Source organism: Limanda limanda, chromosome 6 (genome assembly GCF_963576545.1).
Source record: "Limanda limanda chromosome 6, fLimLim1.1, whole genome shotgun sequence".
Classification (NCBI taxonomy): domain Eukaryota; kingdom Metazoa; phylum Chordata; class Actinopteri; order Pleuronectiformes; family Pleuronectidae; genus Limanda; species Limanda limanda.
The window spans coordinates 15,739,759-15,760,042 of record NC_083641.1 but is presented as its reverse complement, the minus strand read 5'-3'; the positions used below and the strand labels follow the sequence as shown (position 1 = coordinate 15,760,042).

At 41.3% G+C, this 20,284-nt stretch overlaps 1 protein-coding gene and 1 long non-coding RNA gene across 2 annotated transcripts in view; one reads left to right on the top strand and one right to left on the bottom strand.

Moving 5' to 3' along the window:
* The first annotated feature begins 26 nt into the window (after nucleotides 1-26).
* Nucleotides 27-6,383, top strand: LOC133003138 (uncharacterized). Its single transcript, XR_009678270.1, has 2 exons — nucleotides 27-271; nucleotides 4,460-6,383. It is a non-coding gene; the product is annotated as an uncharacterized LOC133003138 (long non-coding RNA).
* The window catches only part of atm (ATM serine/threonine kinase), a 29,354-nt gene continuing 11,298 nt past the window's right edge, over nucleotides 2,229-20,284 (bottom strand). The window contains exons 27-63 of the mRNA XM_061072754.1: nucleotides 19,669-19,784; nucleotides 19,425-19,548; nucleotides 19,138-19,337; nucleotides 18,875-19,049; nucleotides 18,417-18,575; nucleotides 17,958-18,090; nucleotides 17,784-17,879; nucleotides 17,199-17,370; nucleotides 16,959-17,100; nucleotides 16,537-16,713; nucleotides 16,034-16,211; nucleotides 15,301-15,406; nucleotides 14,961-15,119; nucleotides 14,573-14,681; nucleotides 14,266-14,354; nucleotides 14,089-14,191; nucleotides 13,395-13,543; nucleotides 13,148-13,252; nucleotides 12,943-13,062; nucleotides 12,614-12,848; nucleotides 12,303-12,473; nucleotides 12,032-12,151; nucleotides 10,402-10,619; nucleotides 9,552-9,759; nucleotides 9,259-9,384; nucleotides 9,010-9,150; nucleotides 8,504-8,642; nucleotides 8,294-8,376; nucleotides 7,814-7,954; nucleotides 6,380-6,496; nucleotides 6,116-6,265; nucleotides 5,807-5,972; nucleotides 4,813-4,899; nucleotides 4,483-4,597; nucleotides 3,775-3,838; nucleotides 3,483-3,625; nucleotides 2,229-2,854 (exon numbers count right to left, since the gene is read on the bottom strand). Coding sequence (XP_060928737.1) covers nucleotides 2,674-2,854; nucleotides 3,483-3,625; nucleotides 3,775-3,838; nucleotides 4,483-4,597; nucleotides 4,813-4,899; nucleotides 5,807-5,972; nucleotides 6,116-6,265; nucleotides 6,380-6,496; nucleotides 7,814-7,954; nucleotides 8,294-8,376; nucleotides 8,504-8,642; nucleotides 9,010-9,150; nucleotides 9,259-9,384; nucleotides 9,552-9,759; nucleotides 10,402-10,619; nucleotides 12,032-12,151; nucleotides 12,303-12,473; nucleotides 12,614-12,848; nucleotides 12,943-13,062; nucleotides 13,148-13,252; nucleotides 13,395-13,543; nucleotides 14,089-14,191; nucleotides 14,266-14,354; nucleotides 14,573-14,681; nucleotides 14,961-15,119; nucleotides 15,301-15,406; nucleotides 16,034-16,211; nucleotides 16,537-16,713; nucleotides 16,959-17,100; nucleotides 17,199-17,370; nucleotides 17,784-17,879; nucleotides 17,958-18,090; nucleotides 18,417-18,575; nucleotides 18,875-19,049; nucleotides 19,138-19,337; nucleotides 19,425-19,548; nucleotides 19,669-19,784 — 5,217 coding nt within the window. The 3' untranslated portion in view covers nucleotides 2,229-2,673. The remainder of the gene's footprint in view (nucleotides 2,855-3,482; nucleotides 3,626-3,774; nucleotides 3,839-4,482; nucleotides 4,598-4,812; nucleotides 4,900-5,806; nucleotides 5,973-6,115; nucleotides 6,266-6,379; nucleotides 6,497-7,813; nucleotides 7,955-8,293; nucleotides 8,377-8,503; nucleotides 8,643-9,009; nucleotides 9,151-9,258; nucleotides 9,385-9,551; nucleotides 9,760-10,401; nucleotides 10,620-12,031; nucleotides 12,152-12,302; nucleotides 12,474-12,613; nucleotides 12,849-12,942; nucleotides 13,063-13,147; nucleotides 13,253-13,394; nucleotides 13,544-14,088; nucleotides 14,192-14,265; nucleotides 14,355-14,572; nucleotides 14,682-14,960; nucleotides 15,120-15,300; nucleotides 15,407-16,033; nucleotides 16,212-16,536; nucleotides 16,714-16,958; nucleotides 17,101-17,198; nucleotides 17,371-17,783; nucleotides 17,880-17,957; nucleotides 18,091-18,416; nucleotides 18,576-18,874; nucleotides 19,050-19,137; nucleotides 19,338-19,424; nucleotides 19,549-19,668; nucleotides 19,785-20,284) is intronic.

The following is a 20,284-nucleotide window of genomic DNA, read 5'->3' as shown; positions in this document are numbered from 1 at the left end:
ATCACAATACAAACCGGGGGCGGGGGGGGAGTCGCGGGACTGGCTGCTGCTGAGACAGAAACTTAACTTAATGGATAATAAGAGTAAAAAAACGCCCGGGTGGCGCTGAGAAGCATCGGGAAAAAAAGCAGAAGTCTCTGGAGGTGGAGGCTGCTAAATGTGCCAAACTGACGGACCTATGTGGTGCCGGGTTCACCAGCCCAGCAGCAGCAGGTGCGCCGGGAGACGAGCGAGGAGGACTCGACAATGATGAGCGAGTGGAGGCAGACATGTGAGCGCGCATTTTCAATTTTCAATACATTCTCCAAACTGGCTCGTTACTTGAGCAGCGGAGGTTGGCGTCGCACGCCTCTACCCACGGCGCACCTCTCTCTCGCTCTCTCACTCGCTGCCCCCTCCCTCCTGAGATGTGCAGGTCCCGGTGGCGTGTTTGCCGTCGGGGGGGGTTGGTCTATCCCTCCGCAGGTTCACCTTCAGAAATCTTGTTACGACTTTTACTTCCTCTAGAATAGGATAAGAGATAGTGTCTTATTTTGTGTGCCTAGATCTGGTTTCCCTTTGCTGAGTTATCATAAGGGGCATTGTGTATCACTCTTGCTACTGATGAGAGGTCCATGTTTAGTGATATTTACAGAATGTTTTAGTGGTTATACTGCGGTTTATTAATGTTCTTGGGCAGACACAAGAGGCACTTGTTTATAGTTAATTCTTTGTTGTCTCTAGATGCACTGGTCCATTACTATTTGAACCTCAGCATCTAGGGTTCAAAATTGGTAAAATTATACATTATATGCATATTGTTGTTGTAATTTTTCAGTCAGTTGAGATAAATCTTGAGGAGAAACATTTTGGGTTGTTTTGTGTCTGTATAGACCTACTATAAAAAGAGCTTTGCATTTTTTATTTTAGTTCTTGTACTTTTGATACTTAAGTACATTTCAACACCAGATACTTTTGATACTTAAGTACTTTTAATATGAGCTACTTTAAGACATTTAGAAGACATAAGTTACGTCAATTTAATGGCAGATGTGCTCGGCTAATTATGTGGGCCGGTCTGAGCCAAAAAATGCCCGGGCCGTTTTGTTCTCCCAGTCCAGCCCTGAAGAGGGCCGATGATATCTGTAAATAAATCTGTCATTAATTAGAGCTCAGGCTGTTTCTACATCATTTAGAAATGTATGATGTGTGTAAGATTCGTTTATATCCAACCAAAACGTCCCCATGTGTTTTCTGTTAAATTTGCCCCTTGACTTTTATAATAACTGAAATGTTATTTATTGACCTCCTTGTTTGACAGGGACAATGCAGAGAACAGAGAGACATTGTAACTGTCATTTTTAGACAAGACAAATTTGCAATCCCTGTCCCTGGGATACAATATATTGTAAAAATATGAGTGATCAAATGAGTAAAGTGATAATATAAAATCTGATGTGTACAGCTGCATGATCAGTGATTGAGGGTTTGTTTTATTTCAGCTTGCGTTTAACCTCTTTATTGATTTCAGATCACTTTCTTGTTCTATTTCAATGGGCAGGGAACTCCAAATTTGTATTCCAAACTTGTATTTGGATTACAATCGTCTCACAGCAAGAACAGCACCAGTTCAAATCCTGATTCGAACAGGGTGGAATTTGTGAGTTGGGTTTTCTCCGACTTCCTCCTCCAATCCAAAGACATGCAGATTGGGGTTAGGTTGATTGAAGACTCTAAATTGACCGTCGGTGTGAAAGTGAGAGTGACAGGTTGTTTGTCTCTGTATGTTGGTCCTGTGATAACGCTGGTGACCTGTCCAGGGAGGACCCCCCCCCATTTCACCCAATGTCAGCTGGGATTGGCTCCATGCAGGCCTCTGAGACCCTCCATGGATACGCAGTATAGATAATGGATGGATGTTCCCATTACTGAAAAAGATTAGTGACTGAAAGTGGTTTTCTTGCACAGTGCAACCCTTCATATATAGTTCAGCCCTGGTGGAGACTCTGCTGATGTTCGTCTTTGTGTCATATGAACAGAGAACAGCTGGATTGTTTGCACATTTAAAAATCAACAAAAAATAAATCTGAACTTGAAGGAAGCTGTAAGAACTGAGCAGTTAGTACCTTTGTACTTTATCTATGACCCATATAGAGAAACATTCATTGATCGAAATAGTAAAAGAACCAAACTCTGTGTGAACAAACAGCTGAACCTAAACTGATCCCTGATCGATGAAGGAATTTAACGGCGTTTTCAATTGCAGTTTATTTAAAGGCACATCATACATACATATGTGAGGAAAATTGTTTCATACATCGGTGAACAATATGAAAACAAACACATCCAACTGGGTAAAACAGAGAGAGAGCGAGAGTCTGAGCAAATTAGGACACTGCAGCTTTTTTTTGGTTTATTGATAAAATGTCGGAATTCGAAACCTTTTCTGTTAAAGTGCGATAGTTTGCGGAAAGTGAAGATTCAAAACGAAAATACAGAGTTAGTGTTTCTCTGGAACTTGTCTCAAGTTTGATAAGAATGAAAGAATCGGAGGAAAGCAGCATCTGTGATACTTTGGAAAACGACTCGATACCAGATTTTGAATCAAGCGACTGACTCAACGTATCGTACAGGGGAGGAGAAATGTCCCCCCCCCTCACTGGTCGAGGCTGGAATGTGTACCTTCTCTCAGGTCTACACCCAGGCTTGCCATCCAGGGAACAGTCTGCTGAGGTTTTTGGGATCCATGGCCTGTTGGATGAGCAGGTTGACCTGCCCCCCCACAGTGAGCACCGTGCCCTCCTCCACGCCCTTCAGCTTCTCCTGCAGCCGCAGCAGCACACGCTCAGCCACCTTGTTGAAGCTCTGACTGTCACTGCAAGAGAGAGAGGGGATGAGGTTCGGGGCCGACTGAAACAGCACAACCAACGTGAAGATTAACTCAGATCAGCTTGACTTGACTCCCAGTAAAACTGGTTTCTTGTGTATTTATATTTACGATTGTCTGGGAGATCATCGCCAGTTGTGTCTATCTGTCACGGACCCTCCCTTCCAGGCTCTCTTATCTATCTTATAACGCATTATCTAATAATTCCAGGAAACTGTGTCTATCTGTGGCTCACACGTCTCAAGAACTGTTCATCTTATGAGCTTCACTTGACACGTGTGTTGTAAAAGGCCCAAGGAAGCTCAGAGTTGAGGTTGGTGTGATTTGGACAAACGACAACTTCAATAATGTGGCGAGTTGTCATAGAGTAAGAAGACTGAGACATTGCTTTTGTCTCTCAACAGTCATTGTTCCTACATCACCTTTAAACTTAAAACTTAAGGGTGAACTTGTGAACATAAAAAACACAAAAACCAAATCAGAACACAAACTACATTGATTTTCGCAAAGAAAATCAGTACTCAATCAATTTTCCCACCACAATTTGATCAGTGGGACATGACCAGACACACACACTTATACATAGACAAACAGACATAACCATCTGCAAGATCACCTGGCTTTACGGTGGTTGTCGATGTCGTCTCCGCCCATGGTGGAGGACAGCGTGGCGTTGAGCTCCTGCTGCTCGTCGTGCTGCAGGTAGAACGCCTTCAGAGGGTTCATGGTCCAGTCGAACAACGGGTCGTACAGCAGCACCTGTTTCACACGTGAAACAAAGCATGAACGTTTATGCTGAAAGATGCCAAGGCAAGGCTTAACAGGAAGTTCATGGAAGGAGAAAATGGCATTTAAGAACAGCTGAGAAGCGTTTGTGTTGGCGTGTGTGGGTTGTTCCACATTCTCACCTGTACAATGGTCAGAAGAGCTTCTGGAGAGCTCCTCATCACATCTATCGTCTTCTCACAACATCTGAGCAGGGAAACAGGTGAAGATCAGCTCAGAAAGACAAAATACAACCTTCTAAGAACTGTTTTGATTGACCTTTTACGGATATTTCCATTTACAAATCTTTGTGTCTTCCGAAATATAGACATTACCTGCACCAATGAGGTTCTGTTTTCACCCCTGTTAATTTCTTGGTTGAATGTTTATAAGTGAAATTACGCAAATAACTACTGCACAGATGACCATGTTGTGACTCTTTGATATTGCAAGAAAGGGTGTTTTTTTTTGGACATTTTCACTAATTTCCCAGGGTATGATTTGTGGTTCTTGATCTTATCTATGATTGTGTACAAATTGGTGATGCTGGATTGAATTGGGACCATTGGGTCTTGGCGGAGGTATGCTCACTACTGAGTGTCTTCAAGTCTTCAAATGTCCTGCAGGTTCATTTTGACTCTATATAAACTACAAGATGTATATTTAGGGGCACAAGAGTGCATGTTGGCGTTTTCTGATTAAAACTTTCCTTGCGAATGAAACACAAATGACAACTAATGGAAAATAACAACATTCTCAGGCTTGATTTCCTGTTAGTCTTGGTTGCTAAATATTTGATGAGATATTTCCTATCGCCACACATCCCAGCCTGGTCCCTGTTTCCTGCTCACCTCCTGAAAACTCCCTCCACTCCAGTGATGCCCATCCCGTCCACGATGTCTCTGGTGAGTCTGAAGGGGACGGTCTCTGGTGTGGGGAGGATCTTCCCCTGCTCAAAGGCCACACCTGCACGTAGCAAGCACGACATGTATCAATATACTCACAGAATGATGATCAGCTGTTTAAATCCAATATGAACTTTGATCTCCTGATGTAGAACAGCTCTCCTGTGAGGCCTGTGTTGCTTGATCACAGACACATTCAGCCACTGTTTACACAGCATTGACTTTGTCAAACCAAAGGTCGAGTATTTTCTGTTTATATAAATGAGAGAAAATAACCTAAATCGATGTGAACCAGTTCAGCCGTCTGCTCGTCGATCAGGATGTTGTTGTTGTGTCTGTCGCCCAGACCCACAAAGTAGCCAACTGCAGGAGCAACAGAGAGAAGTCGTTCAAAACTGGAGATATACACAATTTCAAGCCCCTATGATGAATATTCATAATTTTTTTTTGCTTACCAGCATAATTTACACCTCTTTTGCACCAAAATTAGCAAAATAAAGGTTTATTTAAACTTGCTTAAAAAAGGATATTTACTCCTTTCCCATTGCCTGTAGAGGTCTTTGCCTTCGTGTTTTTTCCCTAGGGTATCGAGTTTGATGTCATGAATGCAGCGAAAACTGAGGCACTCTCTCACTTCACTGTCTTTTAGAATAAGCTTGTTCACCCGCGTTTCTCGTTTCCATCACTGCTGACTGAGGCCAGAGCCGATAAAAACCTGTGTCTACCGCAATGTAATCCTACCTGAGTGTAAATGCAGATTCTATTCCCATAGCAGAATTAAGCCAGATGTTTTTTTGACCAATGGAAAATGGGTCTTAAGTCATAAGTTATGGTCAAATTTGTTATGGTTTTAAATTCAGTGTAAGTTATGATAACTTACACTGAATTTAAAACCATAACAAATTTTCCATTTGTCTGTACTATGTTTGAGAACATGGCTTAAGAAACAGCCTGGTGCAAAATGAAGTTTAAATTTCCGACTTACGGGAGAAAAAATGCTTATTCCAGTCAAATCATATCAGACTTCATTTATATGGTGCTTTTTGTGCAACGTTGCAATACAAGGTGATTAACATATTGTTCTTATTGTCTGACTCAGCAGACCTGCCTCCACATTTCTACTGCTTCAACAAACATCCTTCCTCAGGCTGTGAAACCCAAGATTTCATTTCAACCCAATCATATCAGGATAGGACTGACACACTGTGATATGCATTTGCGTGTAACATATTGCATTCACAGCACATGCACGGAGGTGAGCACATTGTACCTATAGAGGAGGTCGCCACGCTGCGGGTGTAAGCCAGACGTTTCTCCATCCAATCCGCTGGATCCAGGAATCGTTCCATGCAGAAATACCTGAAGACCGGCCTGAAGTTCTTGCACACCTCAGTGTAGGCCTGGAGCTTGTCATCGAATCCGAGTCTCTGAGCAGCCTGCGGGGCCACGACAGTATTTTTAGTTTTGCTTTCAATCATAAAAATGTTTCACTTCACATTTTGCAGATGTACAGACACCTGTGGTTTCCTAGAAACTAATTCAGTAAGTAACATTGAATTAAATATCACTGAGTCAGTACCGACATCCTCTCGCGGCACTTTAAGTTTGTCAAGTCTTGGGGTCGGAAGCGTTTGTGGGCTCCTTTATTAGGATCCACCAGAAACTCCGCGATGGGAACTGTGCCTGAGCACCACTCTAACACGCCACTGCACTGCGAGAACGGCACCACCTGAGAATTCAGTACAAATGGAATTCAATTTAATATTAACATTGCAATATTAATATGCATTAGATTCTGGTTTATTCTTCTCTTTGAATGTCAAATAAAGGTTTAAAGTGGAACCTTGTATCGCCTGATGTTCAGCTTCCTCTTACGAGTGTCTGAGTTGCGCTGCAGCAGCATGGAGCACAGGCTGAAGACCTGCTGCATCACCGCATCCTGCCGCAGGTCATCCTTGCCCTGGTGACAACGAGAGGGAAAGAGTCACTGCACAAGTTCATTACACCACCAGGAAGATGGAGAGGCTCAATTTGAGCCTCAGCTGAATTCAGTATTTTACGAATGTTACAAGGGATTTGATTTGAATTGTTTTTATGCATAAAGGGTTTCTGTAGGTGTCAAAGTGTTAAGACCATAATAAATGAAATTCTAGACGTATAACAAGTACAACAGATACAAAGGAAGAACATACTCCCAAAATTACATTAATTTCCCCATAATTGAAGATAAGGTGATGTTGTCTGGTAGATAATGAAGTGATGCTTTACCAACTTACTCACAGACAGAGTCAAGCTGACTCCGACAGCATGTGAACAACTGTATCTGTTAAAAAAAGCATTGCCTTCGATAATCCGGGCCAAAGACATATTTTCAAAGTGTACCTAAAATTATAATTACTTCTATTGTCTCTTTCTTTTAAATGTATTTTTGTGTCTCTTTGTCGGTTTATTTTGTGTTTATTGACAGTTTGTGTTTTTCACATTGTGAATACCTTGAAGAAAGAAAAGAAAAAAAATAAGCAAAATCGCTTAACATTTCACCATGACTCTCCAAAGTGTCTGAGTGGTGAATAATTAGCCTTCAAGTATTCCCGCAAACACAAACATCAGCTCGCACACACACGCACAAACACACACTATCCTCTGAGGAATGTTTGTGATTCAGCAAAATGTGTATTTGTCCTGGTACAAAGACGGGATTAATCATTAGCAACAGCCAAACTGAGATGAAAAGAACCAAGGTTTGAAGTGAGCAGCTTTTCATCAGAGCTGGTCAGAGTTTAATCTCACATGACAGCAGCTCAAGCTTCAAAGAACCATTGTGTATTAAGTACAGAACACACACACACACACACACACACACACACACACACACACACACACACACACACACACACACACACACACACACACACACACACACACACACACACACACACACACACACACACACACACACACACACACACACACACACACACTGTATGACAGAAAAGAAAATGTCTCTACACATGCCTGAACAAAAACTTCTTCTAACACAAAAGACAGATGAGATCAAAACATAAACCCACACAGAACCACGTAATTCTATTTTACTGAGAACACTGGAATCGGTTTAAAGTATAACGCATAATATATTCCCTTACCCCTTTTCCCAACGCTTACTATAATAACTAAATGTCTGAGCCTAATCTTACCCTGAACCTAATTGTAACCCTTAAAACAAGATAATTGTACAAGTACAAATACAAGCATATATACACACACACACACACACCTTGACCAGTTGTCTCCTGCTCTTGCCATCAGAGCCGACACAGTCGATGATCTTGGGCAGGTTGACTCCACCCGCCAGGTTATAGTGAGGTGTGAAGGACCTGATCGTCACCAGGTTGTCATAGCAACCAGTTGGATCCACCTGTTCACACATTGAAACAACTCTTGTTATCATACAACGCAAACATTTTGTCATCATTAGTGTTGATCATTTCCGTGATCCTGGCTGCTCTCAAAAATGTGGGACAGTCACAGAACTAGTGATCATTGATTGGGACACATATTCTTTTTATAGGCTACATAACAGCAATATCAAATTAAGAAAATCCAAGGGGGCAATCAAATCAAGCCAATCCTCGACTTAAATAACATCTGGTAATTTTTCAATTGTGCTGAGGGACACCTTGATACCCTCTTCAAGAAAACAAAGACTGTTTGGGATCATGAAGGATGATAGATAATAATCTTTCATAGTTTTTACCTTAATCTCCATCGTGGGGATGACAACCTCATCCAGGTCTTTGATTTGCATGATGGGCTGATCCGCAGGGATGGGAATCGCCTCTATAATTAACAACAACACCAAAATGGTTTGACATCAATTTTCACATCAGTGTATCCTTGTCCAAAATGTGATTATTGTTCATGATGTTTCAAACTGTGTGTAGCACACCATGCTCCATGTACCTACTCTTCTCAGTCTTGTGCTTGCTAGCATCCATGTAGGCCAGAGTGATGTAGGCGTCACACAGACGCTCGATCCCCCGGATCATCTTGCCTCTCTTTTTCCTGATGGTGTTGATAATCATCAGGGCAACGTTTGAACGCTCCTGCACCAGAAATACTTTACTTGTTAATACAGAACTGCTGGTGTTTAAAGAGATCCACAGAGAAGCTTAGTAAACAGGTGGCTGCAGGACAAGGTTGATCTTTCCATTTTAAAACTAATAACATTGGTATATCATGAAACTATTGTAGAATAAGACTAATGGATACATAAAACAGTATCTATCCATCTATCTATCTATAGTGCTTCTCCTTTGAGGGTCACAGGGGGAAATATACTGAAATAAAGGACAATGTAAAATATTCTCTCATGAACATGTGTACTATTCAAGCTGTAAATGAAAGCGAGAATCATGTACTTATATGAAATCTCTGATAAGTATCTCCAAGTTTATTTAATGAAAGTCTCACCACATCGAGAGGTGGCGTCTGCCTCGGAGCGTTTCTCGACTGCCGGGGCCTGCTGAAGTTCTCGTCTTTGTTGGCGTTCACCAGAGCGAAGATGATGAAGAGCGTGTGGTGAGGATGCTCAAGAGACGCTCTGCAGATCAGCTGTGAGGAGAGATAGGGAAGCAGGGAAATATTTTCAAATGCTCGATTAGCTAGAAGCTAGAAAACAGATTTACTGCTGTAATTATGTACAGCAACATGTTGCATTACATCAGTGAGGACATCATGGAAGCCCGTATCCTCCGTGATGCTTGTTGCCACCTTGGTTCCCATGCGTGCAGCCAGCTGATACATGAGAGGAAGAAACTTGTAGGAGGGGATCTGCTTCACCCCTTCCTGAAACACAAAACGATGGGAGCTCTGTGAGAAGACTAAAGTCGCTCTCGTCTTAAATATAACCAAGTCGCATTAATTCCAAATCACTCTCAGAACCAGGTGTGCGTTTGTGTGCCTTAAATGTCGCACTCAAAAGACTGCAATGGACAAATATTATTTTGACTAACCTTCATCATGTCATTTACATCACTAACGTCATCGTTCTCCAACCAGAGTGAAGCCAGGCGGAACACCCAGGTGTCGTGCTCCTCCCCCTGCTTCAGACACTGAATGTAATTCTCCACCGCCTTACACAGGAAGCGCTGTCTGTCTGCCTTGAGGTTGGACAGCGCCTTCACATCCAGCTCCGTCTCCCTCTGCACCTTTATAGTGTACCTGCAAAGTCAGAGTGACGGGCAAGGAGGAACAGGATTCATATTTGTCCTTGATTAATTTTAGAAAATGCTATTTGGGACAAATAAATGTATCTTAATCTTAATCTTTATCTTAATTTAAAAGTGAAAACTACAATTATTGCGTAGAATTACCAGGTCACTGTGACCTTTGACCACCCAAATCGAATCAGTTAATCCGTGAGTCTAAGTGAACATTTGTGCCAAATTTGAAAGGATTCTTTTGAGGCTTTCTCAAGATGAACATGCTCACACGGCCAAAAAGATAGATTGATCTTTGACCTCTGACCACCAAAATCGAAACATTTCACCCTTTAGTTAACCTGAAAGTTTGCACCAAATTTGAAGAAATTCCCAAACGGCATTCTGAAGATATTATGTCCAAAAGACCAGAGACATGTTTTCTAAGGTCACAATGACCCTGACCTTTGACCACCCAATTCAAATCTATCTCTCCTTGATTGCAAATTAATATATATTGTATGATACAATATATTGTATCATATTTAATTCCCTCAAAGTGTTCATGAGATATCTTGTTCACAAGAATGCGACCAACCCACATGATTTTGTGCATATGGACAACCTGAAAAAAGAATACAACAGACATGAACGGCATGCAGACCTGTTGGAGGTCACTTTCTGCTCCTTCATCAGGTCCACTTCCTGTTTGGCCTTCTCCATCAGCGCCTGCTTGTTCTCAAACTCAGAGGAGGTCATGTATTTGTCGATGCTCTGGTACTGAGCGTCAGAGAAGCGGGCCAGAGACAAGAAGGCCTCAGTCCGCTGACTCTGCAGCCGGGAGTCCTGCACACCCGACTCCCCCTCGATCACCTTCACTGCCTGGGTGGGGGGGACGCACAGTAGACACTTATTTTACTAACAGACAGACACACTCTCACAACATTCATTGTAAGTTACAAAAAAAAGAAAGGCAACTGATAGATTAAGATTAATTGTGTAAAAAATACATATTCATTTAACTGTTGTTAAAATATTAACAAGATCAAAAGCATAAATGTAAATAAACCATCACCTAGAGTCTGACTGATTTATAAGTTTTATGTTTGCCGTTTCAGTTTTGAGTTTGTTTATATTTGTACACTTATATTGTTATCATTTTATGTTGAAAAAGTGTTTATTTTCTTAATTCAAGTTTGATATATTTGGTTGTAGTCATGTTTTCTCTAACTATTCAAAATAAAGTACATTTTTCTTAACTGTTCAATATCAATGACATTTCCTTGTCAGAAGGGTTTGAAAACCACATTTAAGGAATAATTGGCAAGATTTTGATTTATATATATATATATATATTATAGATATATATTATACCCAGATATATATTACATCCAACTATTAATATCAACATTGGCCTCCCATCAGTCGGACTACAAAATAAAAAACAGCACACAAAATAAACATAGATATATTAAAGAATACAGGATTGTAACTACAAGATGTATTGCAGCACAAACATGAGCACAGCAAGAGAAACACCAGTACAAGGCCGTATGATTTAATTCAGAAAGTTGGGTGGCAACACACAGACAGTATAAATAATTCAATTTTGTCCATATTATTCTGCCCTAGCCTCCAGATATAAAGTGTAATACCTGCAGACTTTATAGTTTATGTTTTGTCTTTAGACCTCCAACTTATTCTTCTGGATGTATTTAAAATATTTATATGTGTGTGTGGCCAGATTCAGTCCGGCTGATGGATAATGAATCTTTCTTTTCTCAGGAAGCAATGTGCGATACAGTATTAATATAATATTATATGTGTTTGTTTCAGAGTGTTGGAGAGTTTCATGTTTAATGTAACAGATATAAGACTTTATGAGACCTTTTTAGATTACTGTTGAAATTAATCTGAGTTTTAGGGTTAGGGTAAGAACTAGGGTAGCTGGTGTTTTGGGCAGGCACGAAACATTTTTAAATCTGTGCAACAGAATTTAATATACTTTGTTGTATTTTAAACACCTTACAGGGGAATTCCATTATTTCTCCACCTGGGCCTAACAATTTGAGCTTCATATTGGCAAAAACAGCACTTTTGGTTGATATTTTATTGACTGTTGTAGTTGTCCAACAAGATTACATTGTAGCCCCTGCCGCCATCTCCTGCTGATCAACTGGACGGATTCCAAACGTTTTTCAAAAAAGTACCATTCATTTACACAACCACATTTATAAACATCAAGCCCAGCTGGACTTTGATGAGGCGTGTCATGAACATAAACGTCCTCTTACCCTCTCCAGGTAATTCTCCAGTATGACTCCAGGACTTTCCAAACAGGTCTCAGCGAGCCAGTTACCACACAGCCTGAGGCACTGAGTGTAAACTGGGGCCAGAGCAGGATTGAAATCCACCTGATAAACAAGTCACAAAATAAAGAGTGATTCAGTGGGGCATTCTGGGTAATATCTCTGTGAGAAGTGTATAGCATTATAGCGTTTAGGGATGCCCCAAATATTAATGTATTCTTAGAGTTGCTTGATGTAAGTGTTGTTGTTGTCTCACCTTTTCCTCCAGGTTGTGTATCATCTGTCTCAGCAGGCCAAGAGCCAGACCCTGCTCTCCCTTTGCCCAAAACACCTGGGCCTCCTCCAGTTGCCATGAAAACACAGGTAATGACGTCCAGGACCCTACGCCATCGTGAGGTTTCATCTGGAAGACTGCCCGCTCTGCCCTCTGGACAGGGATAACAACACTGTCAGCAGTTTGCAGGGAACCATTTTTACCATATTCACCTGGACAATAAAGGTAAACCTTAAATCTGATCACACACACACACACACACACACACGTACGTTCAAACACTCAAATTATACCTGTGTATTCCCAGCCTTGCGAGCCAGCTGGCAGAGCTCCATGAGGTGGTCAGTGAGCACAGAGCTGAGGAACTCTGTGCTTTCACGGTCTCCGGTCCTTGACATCAACGTGAGCTTGGCCACAGAACGAACGGTCAAAATGGGCTCAACCAATGCAAAGTCGCTGTCAGCGAGGAGCTGGGAGTGCTGCCGCCACTGGCTGCAAACGTCCCTCAGAGTCACATCCGAGAAGCTTCTGATACACACAGGAAATAAAAGATAAACACTGAATAGTTCTCATAAATGCCATTGTCTCTTCATTGTGTTACTGACTGTGCTGCTGTGGTCACCTCGAGAAGAGCTGCTTAACGCTCTCCAGCTCCCTGATGCTCTGCAGGTTCCTGAGAGCCGGGTACAGAGAAGACACGGCCTCCAGACTACCTCTGCACAACTCATCCACCTCTGCACCCCTGTGGAAACGCACAGGCACATAGATGGTTGAGTGCTTTTACCAATGGAGAACTGAATTAGGACATTTTGAAATGTTCATCATACCTGGCCTGTTTAAGCGTTTCATCAAATAACGAAAACTCTTTGTCCCTCAGTGCTTGTAGGGATGAAAACACAGATTCGTGGAAGCCAGGTGCTGATTCCTCACTCCTGATACAGGGACAGCAATAATTATAAGAAGAAGAAAAAAACGTATTAAATGAGATTGCCTCCTACTTTCTGATAGATATCCGTTGTGATTTTTGCAGCGGACTCTACCCTCTCACTGTGTGGTTGTGCTCCGTCTTCTCACCTCTCAGACAGCTCACAGTCCCACTGCGTGTTCCTCCATGCAGCCTGGAACCGGAGCTCTCTTAGCTCAGCCCCCCACTCCACACCTTCGCTCTCCAAACCCCTCATGTAAGTGGCGAGGATGCTGCTCAGACCAAAGTTCTGCAGGCCCTGATGGTTCAACATGGAGAGAATTTACACATATGTAATTTATTTGTATATATTTACACCTTATACATGCTTCCCACTAGAGGATTTTGAAATCTTAGTTGATTTAAAAAATGTGGGAGACCACATGTAATCGATTGTTTATCTTGAGAAAGCACACACTTGACGATCCAGGTCAGACACAGCAGCACACACTTGGAATTTAAACAAATGATTCCAGAGAATAGGAAACGCACAAAAGAAAATATATATATAAGATTTGTAAACAGGGAAGCTTAGAGCCAGTTGGTGGCACTAAGATTATGTCTGTAAACCTGTCACACTACAAGATCATTTGGCCAGACAACCTGTCCTTGCATCTGAAACGCCCCTAAAATTATCAGGAGGGCTTAATTCGTCCTGAAAATCAAGCCAATTATCCTCTAGTGTGGGGCCAGCATAATGTTAGATTAAAAAATTTAGCAGACAGGGCAAATCATCTAATTTCAAACAGGCTGTTCTTTATCCTAATGTCTATAAATGTCCCCGTTCAGCTTTAATGATCTTACCTCCAGGATTCCCACTTGTCGCGTGGTCTCAGGCAGAGAGGAGTGAAGGTCGTAGGAGGTCAGGGCCTTCCCCCACATAGCCTCATGCTCATAGGTTCGAATCCTAAAAAAAGTTTACATGTAATTGACAATACATCAAGTTGCAGCTGTGATTATCAGCCTGTTGCTTTTTGCTACCTGGTCAGTGGACTGGTATTGGTCTCCCCTCCGCAGCCGTACAGACTGTCAGGTTCTCCAATGCTTCGATACACCTCGATCAGAAGCTCCTACAAACAAACATATTATATACATTGTGAATGAGTGGAAATAATTATTTGTATTTAACATAACAGAATTTATTTGCGCTGAACTGCATACTATTTTATAGACACTTAAAATCCCAGTTGTTCTGGACACTTGATAATCTAAAATCGTAATTTGCTTTGTATCATTGACTAAGAAACTAAATGATTTATGCAAAAAAATCTGACATGAACAAACCAACCTGCAGACTGATGCTGGTGTCCTCCATACTTTTCTCCGTCAGGCTAGAAATGGTTAAGTTCTGGCTTTGATCTTCAAAACTGAGCTTATATGTCGCTCTGGACCTGGTCCTGCAGATTTGGTGAATACACAGATCAACAAACAGATATTTTGTGATACTCAAACTGCAAAAATTTAACTAAAGGATGCAGACTTAGCTTTGAGCAGCTTTAAAAAAATGTGCAACGGCTAATCAAATAAATTATTAAATTTGACTAAATAAATACAGTAAATAGTGAATATTTAATATGATGCAACATGAACCTTTTTATAGTCTGCTGAAGTTTTATACTTATATATAATTAGACAATCAAGATCTCATGTAGATAAATGGTTTATTCCCTACAGACCTGCGACTTTCCTCCATGCAAGCTTTGACCTTGTCTACGTAGATCTCCGTGTACAGCAGAGCGGTGAAGTGAGCTGCACACGACTGAGCAGCTTTGGCGACCTCCAGGTAGTTCAGCTCCAGCCAGAAGTTTGAGTTACACACAGTGCCGCAGGACTTACTGGAAGAAGGACTCAAGATTTATTTCATAGACACTATTAAAACTTGCACTATGATCTACAGCAGTAAATACACAGGATTTAAAACACATTTGAGGCAAATCACAAAGAAGACCATGCCTTAATGACCTAAACATTACATTTTTATCTGAAAACAAACTTATTTAGAATGACGTCACAAACCTCTGAGACTCCAGTGGCCTCTGCTGGTGTCTCAAATAGTCAATGACCGCCAGCATGGTGCGCAGAGAGGTCTTATCATACAAACCCCGGCTGGCCGTGTCAGACTCTGTAGAAATGAATATTAAAATAATTTCATTAAATGAAAACATAAAAGTAAAGACAAATTCATGAGAACATAATAATAGTTAAGATTTAACAGTTCCTCACCTAAGAAGTAGTTCATAATAGACGCTTTATTGGATAGATACATAAAGAGATCATAATAAATAACAACGAATTATAAAACAATAAAAGGAATAATTATAGAGAATAATGTTAATACAAATGAAAAAGAAGTATAAAAAATGCTCATAAACATTCAAGTTATTGAGGCAAAAGAAGCAAAGTCGTAATTTATGAGGCAGAGTTACTGTGAGTGGAGATAAAACACATGATATAAAATAGGACAGGAGTTGTTTGAGGCCAGTTAGCATTCTGGGAAAACAGACAGATCATTTACCTTTTGCAAAGAAATTGTTATGAGTCATAACTGTGTATAAATGTTTATATAAGCGTTCATGAAGTGGTTGTAAAGGAATTAGTGACAGAATGACCTACAGAATGAAAAATAGTCTCTGCTCTCCAGAGTGAGTGCACGTCGGGATAAACTCCACCACAAAGTCAAAGAACATGAAAAGGCAGCTGAAGGGAACACATTTATTATTGTTAATGTCAGTCATTGTCCCAAACTTACCAGAGTCAGAGTTGAGAGGTGTGGCAGAGCGACTGGCGGCCTGAGCACTTCTGGAACAGAAACTAAAGAAGTCTGTGATGTGCAATGAGAGCAACTTCCTCCATGAACCATCGGAGTCGTCCAGAAGGATGGAGTGAATGATGAGGGGCAGCAGCCTCTGACAGCAGTCCACTTTCACCTGAAGACGGACAGATGTAAAGAAGCTGTGGTTACATCTGGAGCTCTGGATTAGAGGATGGATTAAAACCCAAGTGGTTGAGCTACAAATTGTGATAAAATGTGACTATGAATAAACAAAATGCTCTAAAGCAGATGTGAATGTGAACACAGCCCAAGTTGTAAATATTTAAGCAGATAGATCCACATTCAAACTGATGATTCAAGGAATAATGTCCCATAAATTCTGGGACAAAACCCCAAACAAATCCCATAATTAATTACTGTGGTTACTGATAGAAACAGTCCAGTTATGAGATTAACTTTAGTAACTTCCATGTGCTTACCAGACACAGTGGCCTCGACAGGAGCAGAGCTTCACTCTTTACTCCTCCACTGTCCAGCAGGGCGGTGCACAGAGCCTTCAGCCAGGCCTTGTGGCCGCCGGCCTGAGGCATCCAACACTCCTGACTCTCCAGCTTCTCCCTGGACTCCAAACTGTCTGCATCACTCACAGAAACCACCTGGAAATCAATCGGTAGTAAGTGGCTTAAGTTTTTCAACCTGTTTTGAGACAGGGTGCAGACTAGAGATTGTTAATAATGATGGATCATGCATATCCAGTTCCTCCAACTATTCAGAAACTTAGCCAAAGTATCTCAGATACACGCACTGCCATCTTGTGCCATCATCATATCATCCACCTTTATACAGTCTATGATATATACACACACAAACTTGACAGGACACACACATCTCGCTGACCAACCTTGCTCTTGGTGTTTCGAAAAGGATTAAGGTAGACCAACATGGGGTCTCTGTTGTGTTTGTACTGCTCCCAGAAGTCAACTCCAGACTGAGTTGTGAGGATGTTCTGCACACACTGAGCTGCTGCCCGCTTTACCTCAATACTGACACACAGTCACAGCACAGAAAATCACAATAAAAATCAACACAAACCCCCTCACTGCAACAAACTTTCATTTTACTGTTCAGTTGTTCACCGTACCGCTGATGAGTGAGCGCATCAATCATGCAGTTGAGAATGATGTAGAGACGCTGAAACTCTGTGGAGGTGAAGAGAGACATGGCCTTTTCGAAGAGGGGGTCTCTGCCATGGAGCAGGGCGATAGTGGAGAAATCCACTGGACCTAGTTCTCCCAGACAACTGCCTGCTGCCTCTGCGGGAAAAGATTTGTGTTGTTTTTGAACTTGCAAACCCTTAAAAAAACTGATCAAACTTGACAGACAAGGCCAAGACCACAGCAAATAGATGCTGTAGAGTAGGGCTGTTGGTACCAATATCAATAATCGAATAATAAAATATTTATGAAATCTATACTGTTCAAATGTGCGATTTATTCTATAAATGTGTTAGCTTGAAGTGTGCGCAGCTTGCATAGAAAATAGATGAGGCCTTGTATCACGCACTGTTTAATGCACAGCACATAGTAAGAGCAAGCAAAATTTTATTAAAAATGTAATAAAAAAATATAACTATAATTTGAATATTACAAATAATAAGGACTTAAATTGAAATGGGATTATAGATGAAGATGGACAGCCCTACTGTAGAAAGTATTTGATTAAATACCTAGTATATCGGCTCCACCCGATTGGTTGGCTGCAAGCTTACAGAGCTGCAGCAGACTTAGAACCAGCTTCACCAGCACGCTATCACTGGGGTCAGCTGCAAGAGGGATAAACAAGATTTAGGTTCAGTAGACATTTAACGTGACTAGAATAGACCATTTTGCCCTTATCATACCGTGGCACTCCTTGAGCAGGTCTTTGATCTGTTCCTTCTTGTCATGCAGCTGTCTGGTCAGCTCCTTCAGTCCCTCCAGTCTGGTCCGAGGTAAGGAGTCACAGGATGTCACTGACAGGAAGTGGGTGACCTCCTGCAGAGAGATGAGCGATGAAAAGCAAGACTGATAACTATGACATTTCCACTTGTCAAAACACAGAAGAATCAGAGCAACATGTGCATCCAAAAACCTTACTTGGATCCATGATAATAACAGGTGGATATTTGTCAGGCCCCCTAACTGATATCCCATAATTTTTTGTATTCCTCAGCATAAATACATTTGCAACATATGACATAAAAAATCAAAAAAAATCACTTGAGGTGCTTTTAACTACAGTGTATGAGTGAATAATGAGTGGGTTGAGTTCAATTTTCTAAAAGGATGTTTAAATTGAAATGTGTGTGTGCTGCTGTCACCTGTCGCAGTGTAAAGGTCCCAGTGTTATATTTGAGCCTGTGCTGTACAGAACGAAGTTCTTTGAATTCAGGCAGGTCGGGAAAAGGCTGCAACCTGCCGATGGCTCCTTTTAACTTCTGTTCATTCTGAATCACAAGAAACTGCAACAGACTAAGCACCTGAAGGGATGGATGAATAGACAGAAGTAGAAGAAAAATCAAAATGCATGCCTTTAAATTTCTAAACAAGGAAGTAGTAATTTTACAGAAGCAAATATGAAAATAATATCATTGTTGTTTTTTTTTAAACAAATCTACATTCAATAAATTAACTTGTAGTCTTTTATAACGTTTTACTTTAGTGGCCTCAATAGAAAATTTGGAATAATTTCCATACAGGATGCATAATATACATGTTAATGCCCCACATGTTGCATTAAGTCTATATGCTTGAATGAAATACAGAAAAATAAACTAACCTGCTGCGAGATGGTGGGCCGGCTGATCACCTGAGCCGTGAGAGTCCCAACAATGACCTGTAGGTGGCAGTCTAGAGCGTCATCGCAGAACTGCAAGGCTGCCTGACACAAAGAGGTCAACAGGTCGCAGCACAGAGAGAGGCTTCGGGCAGAGACCTCATTGCACTGAACTGGTCTGTGGATGTAAGGAACACAAATTGAGTCCGCTTCATGTATTATATGAATATGTGAATATCATTTCACCTGTGTGCGCATGACCCCACCTGCTGTTGATCTGGTGTATAAGTGTGTAGATTATGTCTCTGAGCACAAAGGCCCAGGCTCCTCCCAGACCGTCCTTCACCTCCTTGAGCAGCAGGTTGACGAACAGGTGATACATGAGGAGGATACGATGACGTTCATAGACGTTGGTCGTCTCTGCTGCTCTTTCACACACCGCCAGCAGGATCCTTTGAATTGAAATCTACAAAACAGCAAAAAAATAAGATTAAGTTGCACTGATTAATAATAACAAAGACAAAGAAACTTACAAAAAAAACAGACTACTTACCGGGTTTTTTGACAGAATGGCTACCAGTGACTTGTGCGCACCGTGGCACTTGCTCAGGTATTCCAGAGTAGCTTTGATGACATAGGAGTTGAAGTACGGTGGGTTTGGTTCAGGGTCTAGTTCGCTGAGGGGGCGTGAAACAGTTGTTTCATTTATCTTAAATAATGCTGTTTTCCTTCCAATAACAGAATGAATCCATAAAATGGATAAAGTGAAAATCATGGTACATCGTAAATGTCATTACCCTATAAAGCATTGCAGCTCTCCTCTGTCTCCTTCAGTTCCAACTCCTTCATACAGAGTCATCAGCAACTCCACCACTATGTCCGCAAGGTTAGTGTGGATAAGGCTGTCGATTTGCTGCAGAACGATTCCCAAACATGACAAAGACATGTGATATGCAGTCAAGCAAAGCTGCCTTTCAGATACTGTATAGTAACTCATGTAGAAGACACAGCACATTAACTATGGGCTCAGACTGCAGGAATATCTGTCTATTTAACCCTGATACTGCAGCTGAGGCTTAGAGGATAAATCAGGTCTGGAACATTGGTCGGTAGCAATGTTTAACATCCCGAACTGCCAATAGAACCTTTAGGGCCAACCCGATAATTATGAAACGTGTTTGATAGTTTGGATTTAAAATCGGGAGGATCAAATCAGAACCAAAACAGCAAATGAGAGAGACAGAGAAACCAGAGCAGCTGACAGTCTAGTTTTACTGAATAATAGATAACTCGTTTTGACCAAGTCGCTCCAACCATTTTCCAATCCAGTCTTCACCTTCTGCTTTTGTCGATTATCAGAGCAAGTTGTCGCTCCATGCCGTTCTCCAGTATGGTTACAACTGTTTCCCCGTG